The sequence below is a fragment of the Saccopteryx bilineata genome, chromosome 2 (genome assembly GCF_036850765.1).
Source record: "Saccopteryx bilineata isolate mSacBil1 chromosome 2, mSacBil1_pri_phased_curated, whole genome shotgun sequence".
Classification (NCBI taxonomy): Eukaryota; Metazoa; Chordata; class Mammalia; order Chiroptera; family Emballonuridae; genus Saccopteryx; species Saccopteryx bilineata.
In genome coordinates, this window is record NC_089491.1 from 290,465,376 (window position 1) to 290,475,136 (window position 9,761).

At 48.3% G+C, this 9,761-nt stretch overlaps 1 protein-coding gene across 2 annotated transcripts; it reads right to left on the reverse strand.

Moving 5' to 3' along the window:
• Positions 1-438: 438 nt before the first annotated feature.
• Positions 439-9,719, reverse strand: GLUL (glutamate-ammonia ligase). 2 transcript variants are annotated; one of them, XM_066261287.1, is made up of 7 exons: positions 9,563-9,719; positions 6,867-7,045; positions 5,443-5,604; positions 3,563-3,709; positions 3,052-3,179; positions 2,670-2,869; positions 439-2,149 (listed from the first exon to the last, which is right to left on the reverse strand). In XM_066261287.1, exons 2-7 carry the CDS (start codon positions 7,030-7,032, stop codon positions 1,831-1,833), a joined length of 1,122 nt encoding a protein of 373 aa, XP_066117384.1. In that variant the 5' UTR covers positions 7,033-7,045; positions 9,563-9,719; the 3' UTR covers positions 439-1,830. The 2 variants fall into 2 exon arrangements, with proteins under 2 accessions (XP_066117384.1, XP_066117385.1); XM_066261288.1 differs by having other exon boundaries at positions 6,867-7,048; positions 9,565-9,684.
• Positions 9,720-9,761: the final 42 nt, after the last annotated feature.

A 9,761-nucleotide genomic window follows, 5' to 3' on the forward strand; every position in this document is an offset into this window, starting at 1 on the left:
AGCTCTGGAGCACAGGGGTTGGGGGTAGGTCTGTACCCTATTACAAAACTCTAAGGCTAGGATATGCTTTAATCCAGAGATGCCCAAATACCACCCCAAGTACAGGGAAGAGCTGGGGGTGGGGGGGCAACATGACTCAAGATTTTAATTCCAAGAATAGGTAAACCTGAGTTGACTTTGCCTCTTTAAAAAAAACCTCCCCATTTTTGGTAGAGGGAATGAATGGCACATGGGGGTTTAAAAGAATCAAGTCAAAAGAGATCTCATAAACGTTAGGTTGATTTAGAGCTGCTCTGGGCAGGAAGTTTGTTTATAACGAGGAGTTTATCTAACTCTGAACATGCTGTACATGGCAATGAGAAGTCGTCACGGCAAGAAAAAACCATAGCTGGTCTGCCACAGCCAACCCAAGAACAGCCAGGAACAGTAGGGAAAACATAGGGATGGAGGGGTTTATTATAAAAGGAAAAAAAAAAACTCCTTGGAATCTTAACGAAGGATCAGAATAATTCACACTCAGAACAGACACCAGGATACAAAATTACAAGAGTTTGACCCCAGCCCCGTCTGCCTCTCCTCCAAAAGCTGGGATGGAAGGAGACAGTCGAAAACAACATGCAATTCTGTAAGACAAAGACTTCAAATCCCTACAAATAAGATTAAAATCTAAACTTGTTTTGCTTTTAAAAAAAATTTTTAATATATCAAAAGGCCTGCTTTAGTGACATGCTAGTCCCCCAGAAAATAACCCGATCCCCTTGTCAGTAACATACATGCTCAAGTTGACCAGCCAACTCATATTTCTAAACCCTGTGCATACATGTGTCTTTAAAACAAAGCCGTGGGGGCTCGGGTGACTGCTGGGGCTATTTATCGTGCTTCCATTAACAGACCAGTGTCCACCCCCTCCAGAAGGGTGGGCAGGGCACGGAGAAACCCTTAACTGGCAGTTTAACAACCCCTAATAACTGGCTTTTTCAGCACCCCCACCCTTACCCCCCCAACTCAAAAGGAAAGCCTCATCTCTAACCAGACTATTTGCCCCAAATTTGGCTCTTGGTGACCAGAACGGTTTTTGTCCTTTAGAAAAAGCACACATTATCTGCACACCCATATATATAATTTTTTTGTTTTTGCATTTAAATATAAAAATACTACTCTGATTTGTGTTATAAATGGAGGACCAAGAAATGAGAACTTTTTCTTCTAAGGTAGCACTATCCATCCCATCTGTTTCTGCTGAGCTTGTCTTCCCGGGAGGACCTTTAGCCCCAGGGCCAGGGAAGCACACCAGGGGAAGAGGGCAGCTTCCTGCCTGTCTCCCCCTTTCCCCTTTCCTAAATCTCACTTTAATCAGCAAACTGGTTATAGCCTTTTCAGAAATGGAACGTCCCACCAAGAGAACTATCTAACCTAACCACAAGGTAAGTCCAGCCCTCCCACCCCCATCAGCCACCTCGAAGAAAAAGGTCCTTCCCCTCCCTTCACAAATACTATGTATGCTCCCTGTCCTGACAGCTACGCCTATTGGACAAACACCTGATTAAGTGAAGTAGTGGTTATGTTTCCCCGCCCCCTCTCCCCACTAACACACTAGGAAAGCTTCAGTAATGAGGGGGAGGGGGTTGTGTGTGTGAAAAGATTAAGAAATTCACCCCTCTATCCTGGCCAAAGAAAGCAAGAGATATTAACTGGGCATGAGGAATAAAAAAAGACCTTGGTATTCTGCCCTTCGAGTTACAGCTATTACGTCACTTGAGAGGAGGGCAAGAGTAGGAGTGGGATGCAGAATTAATTAGAAAGGGTGCAGCGGCTGCAAGTCTAGTCCACTTAGTTTTTGTACTGGAAGGGCTCATCGCCAGTTTCGTTGAGCAGACACGTGCGGATGAGAGCTTCTGTCACCCCGTAGGGGTCACAGTTGGCAGAGGGGCGCCGGTCTTCAAAGTATCCCTTCTTCTCCTGGCCAACAGCCCGGGGAATGCGGATGCTGGCGCTGCGGTTGGCCACGCCGGCGGAAAAGTCGTTGATGTTGGAGGTTTCGTTGAATCCAGTTAGGCGCCGGGCATTGTCCCGGCCTCCCTTGGGATCGTAGGCTCGGATGTGGTACTGGTGCCGCTTGCTCAGCCTCTCGATGGACTCCTCAATGTACCTAGAGGAAACAAAAAATGAGGCTCCGACCTGGACCTGCTACCAGGAAATCTGTCCTTCAAGGGCAGGAGCAGGTATGCATGCAAGAAGGGAATTACTTGTCAGACTTTTGCCACTTTCCCATTCACCTCAACGTGGCTCCCGCAGAGCAAATGCTAGCTAGCCTGGTGTGTCCCAGTGCTCAGCCTAGTCCCAGACACAAAGTAGATTTGTTGAAAAGATCCTAATTAAAGACTTTTTCCCACCCCTAAAGTTCATTCACATACTTGCAGTGTTACTAATTTTGTTCCCGTTAAAGATTTTCAAATGCTGTTACACCGCCCTTTCGTTCTATTCCTAGAATATCTTTGGCACTTATCAAACAGCAACAGAAACGACAGGACTAGAAGACAATTTCTGAAGCCAAGTGGCAAAAGCTCAAGTTTGAACTGAGAAGTCCGGCTTACTTATGCCCAATACATCAAACCCTCGGCAAGGATTCGTGCACAGAGAAGGCGGCCACAGCAGGAGGAGGCACTCACTTCAGGCCGTTCTCCTCTCGCATAGCCTTGGTGCTGAAGTTGGTGTGGCAGCCCGCACCATTCCAGTTCCCAGGGATGGGCTTGGGGTCAAAGGTGGCGATCACTCCGAAGTCTTCACACACTCGGTGCAAGATGAAACGGGCCACCCAGAGATGATCTCCCATGTCGATTCCTTCACAGGGTCCTATCTGGAATTCCCACTAAAGAAGAAGGAGGTTGTACTTGAAGTCAAAGCCAACGGCTCACTCCACTCAAGCTCTGAAACCCGCCCCCTTCTTGCCTCTAGTCCACCCACCTGTTAGGGTTTGGGTTGGGGAGGGGGGCATCAGCAGCCCTTGCCTATCGGTGGGGAAAGTGGAGGACTAGATACAGAGCCACATACCTGGGCGGGCATGACCTCGGCATTTGTCCCAGCGATCTTGATGCCGGCATACAAGCAGGCGCGGTAGTGAGCCTCCACGATATCCCTGCCATAGGCTCTGTCTGCCCCCACGCCACAGTAGTATGGACCTGCAGAGGCATCAAGGCGAAATGTCAAGAGAGGAAATCCAGAAATCCCTTCCCACCAAAGATGCACGGTCCAAGGTCAGCAGTCAGAAAGCTCTCAACACTGACTCTGGAATCACTCTCCCTGCCTTCACCCGGAGGGGGGGCAGTAGGGCAGGGGGCTCCTCTTGGCCATAACCTCAGTGGAGCCAAAGGTTTCCCCTCAATGTCAGTGGCCGAACACCCATGCTTGGATCTGGGTAACGTGAGGGCAATTATTCCAGCCAGCCTCGGGGCCACTCCTGCAGCTTTCTGATCCACAAGGAATCACTGCCACCTCTGGGGATGGAGACTTTCCTCACCAAGTAAGCAGCTGGGGAGAAGGAGCAGGGTCGCAGGGGACTTACCTTGGGGCCCAGGGAAGCCATTGGAAGGCCAACCAAAAGGGTGCCCATCTGTGCCCATGAGAGTGTATTCCTGTTCCATTCCAAACCAGGGGTGCTGATTGCTCACCATGTCCATTATCCGTTTACAGGTATGCCTTAAATTGGTCTCTAGGGGGAAAAAAGTCAACATACCTTTAGAAACATATGGACAAATATACTGAATCTCGATGCTGATGGAGAAAAAAAAAGTTCTTCCGAATCCACACAGCCAAAAGTACAGGCAGTCCCCGGGTTACAAACAAGATTAGGTTTGTTCTTAAGTTGAATTTATATATAATTTGGAACAGGTACATTTTACCTCTTAAATGCAACTTAAAACAGATGTTTGTCTTAACAGAGTACTTATTTTTACCTTTCTGTATGTATAAATACTTAAACATTTTCAAACCTACAGAACCAACTTCATTCATAACCCCAGGACTGCCTATACAGAGTAAAAGCTAAAACTTTCTGTGTCCCATAGGCATAAAAGAGGAAAATGGGAGACACTGTAATTAACCATTGGTAGAGATTCCCAAAAGACTTTAGTTACAATCAAGTCACAGGACAGTGGCTCTGGAACAGAGCAAGTTTTCACCTTATCTGCACGCCGGCCACCTAAGTACCAAATGCCAGGTACTTAAATACTGTTCACAAGACGGCTGCTTCTAGAGTCAGGCTCATTACTAGTTTCTGGGCATTTAGAGCCAAATCTACATTTCTATTGAGAAAATCCTTTGCATATTAGGAGCCTGACATTCCAGGTGAGAAGATAAAGTGCTAAGTTATATAGTATTGGCTAATGTGGAGAAAAACATTAAAATGAGATGAGCTTAATTAGGAACAATTCCTAAGCTAGATGGGAACTTTAAAATAGGTAAGTGCGGACTTATTAACTATGTTTCAGCAACCATTTTAAGAGCTTTATATTAAAGAAAACCTACAACTGAGTCTTCCTACAACCCTGAGAAGGGTATATAAGTCTCCACTTTTACAAATAAGAAAATGAGCCTCAGAGATGTTAGGTGGCCTGCCCAGGTGACAGGGCAGGCAGCAGAGCCAGGGAACCCGTGACTGTCTTGGTATCAGAGCTCACGCCCTTGACCACAATAGGATACTGCCTCTCAAAATAAAGGCAATTAAGGTCCAGTCACTAAGCGACTTGCCAAAAAGTCTCACTGGCAAAGTGTAGCAAGAGACTTCACAGAAGTGAGATTTTAGCTGAGTTTAAAAAGATGAATGGCTGAGAACTGGGGAGCAATAGGCATGCCAGACAAGACCCAAAGCTGCAGCTATAGCAGACCTCGAGGCAGGAGTATGTTATCAATGAACCAAGACGCTCGTATTTTAGTCAGTGGACAGAGAAGAAAACAAGCTGTCTGAAATGAAGGAGCTACCAGTAGTTGATGTCAAATCGTTCTCAGCACATATTAACTCATTTAATACTCCAAACCACTTTATGAGATGGGCTTTATTATTTTCCTAAAAAATTGGGGATAAAGAGCTTGCCTAAGTTGCCAATAAGTGGCAGATATTGAATTCAAACCCAACATTCTAAATCCAGAACCATGTTCTTTAAAATCTATAGGCAGCCAGTAGGGCTGTGTCATGGAGGACTCCATCAGCAAACAGATTTAGAATTCAATTTTATGCAACCAATAGGAGACCATGGGAGGATGGGCTACTTTACCTCTTTGAATGAGGAAATTCAAGGTGGAGAAACGCACCTCCAATCCCCCAGACTCCAGAAACAGTTCTGAGAGAGTCTAGTCTTCCCATTACTGATTTTGCAATGCCCTCTCCCTTTGCTTTATAGCATTCATGAATTGGGGTGGGGGCATCCACATCTATTCTATACATACCTGCAGGCTTTCGGTTGTACTTGAAGACTTCACAGAACACCAGCTTGTTGGGGTCCTTGCGGAAAGGGTCCCGGAACATGGCAGAAGGAACAAGATACATGTCACTGTTGGAGCCTTCAGACTGTAAAGTACTAGAGCCATCGAAATTCCACTCAGGCAATTCTGGGGCAAAGAGAGAGAGGGAAAAATTAAATTAAAAAAATGCACAGCTTTCCAGGCAAGCACACACAGCCTCTCCCTCACCTTTCCACCTCTAAAGATCTACACTCTTTTCCACTAAGTCAGTGATGCATGACTGCTACTATTGATATGCACACCCTGACATCTGCATGTAGACCTCCAGTCCTGAGTTCTGGTAAGACCCTTGTATCACTTCCTTAAAAGAAGTAACAGCCACAAGAACAACCCAAGAATGTTTCCTCCCTAAATAAGACTACTGGGCACCAGGAGATAAACTGAAATACTCTATCAGCACTGAGTCAGTGATCATTTAAAATACTGCAATATAAGCAACAAAGATTCTCGATCTCCCCACTAGACCATCTGTGTTGCTTCTTTCGCTAATTCATCCTCCCATAGACAGTGTCTATGGACTGTCCTAGCTTAAACCATAGCTTTATTTCACAGATTATGAAGACTTTTCCCACTATGTTTTAAAGGCCATTTTTTTCCTTTCTCCGGTTGACCGAGTTCTCCAAAGGCAGAGAGCAAACTCTTGTATGCCCAGTGCCCACGCAATATGTACCTGCCTCCCAGCAGATGCATAATGTATGCTTTATACTATGGTCATCCATTCTCTCAAATGTGAAGCTATGAGAAGAGAAAGTTATCCTACAAGTAGGTAAGAGGTGAGAGTTTTTCTCCTCTGATCCCTTTTCCAGAGGCAGAATGTTATGGCTTGCTCTGTAGCAATTATTTAAAATTCCCCAAAGTGGCATCTACTAATAAATAAATAAATAAATAAATGGCTAGTCCTCTAAAGAAATCACATTAGGGTGTTTGCTTTGCATCTAGGAACCCCAGTGATGAGTTCAAAAACAGCACTCAAAGAGTCTGTAAGACAGGTGTCTCAGTCAGGTTAGAGCAATGGTTTCCAAACTGGGTTCCCGGGGATGCCTTAAGCCAATTAAGCAAAAATACCCAAGTTAGCCAAGAGTCCAGGCCCCTCCTATCCCCACAAATCAGACTTTTCATTTTTTTTTGGTCTTCTATATACTGGCTTACATGCAAGATTCCATCTAAATAAAGGGGGTTCATTGTTGCCATGCTTTGAGGCGGTGTAGGAACTTAATGTTGACTGAATGAAGTCTAAAAAGTTTGGCCTTAGAAACGTTTTCAAACATTATAATAAAGAGGTCAAATCTAACGGCTTGGTTCCCGCTGCTGCCCACCCCACAAGCGCTCCCCAGTCTGCTGTCTCCCACCTTCTATACACTTGGGCTCACTGTCCAGGGTCCGGGTCTTGCATCGCAGTCCTTCTCCAGTACCATCAATCCAGATATACATAGCTTGGACTTTGTCGCCCTGAGGCAGGGACATGTACATCTGCTTAATGCCTTTGTTCAAGTGGGCACTCGCTGAAGTAGACATGGTGGAAGATGTTCTGCTGAGGAGAAAAAAAAAAATTAAGAACACTTAATTCCAAAATGATCCTTTGCAGGAATCACTCAATTAGGACAATGAAATCAAGTCACCATAGCAGTAGTGACCCCTGCCCCACTGGAAGTCACACATTTAAAGGTGCATTTATTTATTCTGCTTTCAGAAGCATTACAGTTTTCTATTAGACAAGTCTCCCTATAACCTTCCTCAAGCTAGAACCCACACTTGTGAGGGTTAAGCTCTATTTTCTCAGTGTAGCCAGGGGAATTGTTTTCTTTTTTAAAACTAAGACACTAAGGGGGGGCACCCTCAAATGTAAGATACAAAAGTTGAGAAACACAGCTTAAGGACATAGTCTCCCAAAACAAGTAAACAAAGCCGCAGAAATGCCTGGCTGCTACGGTCTCTGGGCGAGTCTTCCCTCTCTGCCTTGCATGCTGGTGGGCATGTCAATAAAAAACCCTTATTGAAGATGTCTCCAAACCTTTGGGGGTGAACCCCTCACTTTTAGATGGCAGGTCGGATGGAACAAGGGGGCTAGACATATTTAAAAAGTTAGTGGCTTCCTAAAAGAAATGCAGTCATTGTATCAAAATGTAAAAATAGGCGATCCAAGTTGGATTCTTAAGATGCATACTGCTGTAATTTCCATCAGACAGCACCAAAGTTCTCGCTTCAGAAGGTAGGACTGAGAATGACATTCTGAAATTGCACTAGAGAGCTTTTCAAGGAATCAGGAAATTACAACTTCTAAATGAAAAAGATGTAGCGTTTCAAAAGCTGAGGCATGCTAGAAACTGCAAGCTACCACCACAAAATCTGGGAAAGAAAAAACACTCTGATGCCACAAAACCCAAGAGGAAACAGTTCTGATCCTCCCATCCCCCTTGGGTAGCCCAGGGTGGCTGGAAAGGGAACATATTGTTCTCCTCCTATGACTTGGGCAACTCTGAAGTACAGTGACAAAGTTTCTATGGGCAACCGTCCATGTTTACCCAGCTGAAAACATAACTCCTTTCAACAGCTTCACCCATCCCTTGGGAAAGAGGACCTCATCTGTCAAGCGACCCTTTTACCTTGTCAAGAAGACCTGGTGGGTCAAATCCCTCCTCACTTCCCTACCTACCTATTAAGTCCATTAGGAACAAACAATTCCCTGGTCCCTCCAGCTCCCACTATAAGCTACATACAACCCAGTCTCCAACATCACGCCACACTTTCTTCCTTCAGCCTGGGTGCCGGATCTTCAGCTCTTTTCCGTGAAGACAAAGTTGGTAGCCCACAACCTAGTGTTTACTGTTAACGGGTGCCACCGCGTGCCTAATTGACCCGGTGGGGAGAAAAATGGGGATTCTAGTTTTGAGGTTTCTGCAGCTGCCGCCGGCTCAGGGTTCTGCCTCCTGCCTCCTCACTCACCCCAGCCACGAAAGATCAAGTGTATCCTTGGGGTTGCACTCTCTGGCTCTTCTCCTTTTGGAGTGGTGTTCGTGCCTGTCCTCCCTGTCCTGCTCTAGCTGCTCCACGCACCGAATCTTTCGGGCAGAGGGAGTCGGACATGGAGAGGACGCCGGGGAGGGCGAGGAAGTCTGAGAGCTATCATCGGGATCGCACCGGGACACGCCGGAAGACACAGGATGGTAACTCAAGGTCTTAATCTTGAATCGCGATTTCTCCCCCGGGTTCACAGAGTAGGCGACGAAGCCATAGCAGTCTGAGGACCGCGACTCCAGGTCTTCATCTTCGTTTGTTGTCTTCTTTGCGGATTTGTGGCTGGGGGAGGATCCCCCCGTGCCACCCCCCGAGCAGTTGGGATAATCCACTTTGAGAGCAACCCTTTCCCACTGAATGTCCCGAAAGTTGGCGCCCCGCCCCTCGGGCCCCAGGCGGAATCTCAGGGTCTGGCAGAGGGGGCCATATTCCTCCGAGGACCGAGGCTGGGGGGAGGGGACCGCGGGGGCGTCGGCGAACGGGACAGCGCGCCGCCGCCACCTCTATCCCGCCTGGCCAGGCCTCTCCACTGGCATCGCCCGCTGCCACGCCGCAGCCCGGGGACCCCATTGTTCGGTCACAGTGGCAGGCCCCCGGGACCGAGGCCGGTACTGACCGCACTAACACGGGCACTCGCCTCAATAGAGGCGACTAGGCGGCCATCAAGACCACGACGGCCGCCAAGGCCCGCCATGGCAAAGGAAAAGGGCGCGCTCTCGCAGAGGCCACCCGGCCACTCCATCCACCGCACAAACAACACCGCCGAGCGACCTCCGAGGAGGCGCTTTGGGCCGCAAGCAGCCAAAGGAGGATCAAAACAAGTCCCCGCCCTACGCAAAACCCGGCGACCTGAGCGTCCCACCGTCGCCAACCCAGACCTACCAAGGCGGCACAAGCCCGCGGGACGGCCCGCAGGCCGAGGCACAGGCAGGGGCTGAGCGCCAAGGCCCGGCGGCGCGGCTCGGGAGGCGGTGCGGATAGCGCGTGTCACCTCCGAGGACCCCCCCCCCCCCGGGCCGACGCGCCGTACCTGGGGGGGCGAGCAGGCGGCAGTGCGGGCAGGCCGTGAGAGCAAGGTGCGGAGAGAAGAGAGGAGACTGCGGTTCAGACACTCGGATCTTCTCCCATCCTCGGCTCTGCAGGGCTCCCCGACACCCCGCACTCTTTATCGGCGGCCCGGGCCGCCCCCAGCGTCCTGATTGGCTCCCAGAGGCCGGCAGCCGGGGCGG

Bases quoted from the DNA above. Each gene is read 5' to 3' on its own strand.
- GLUL (XM_066261287.1), bottom strand. From the start codon at position 7,032: ATGTCTACTTCAGCGAGTGCCCACTTGAACAAAGGCATTAAGCAGATG. The intron at 5,605-6,866 runs GTGGGAGACAGC...TCTTTGCCCCAG, and splicing joins TGAGCCCAAGTGTATAGAAG to AATTGCCTGAGTGGAATTTC. The intron at 2,870-3,051 runs GTATGTGGCTCT...CTTCTTCTTTAG, and splicing joins CCGAGGTCATGCCCGCCCAG to TGGGAATTCCAGATAGGACC.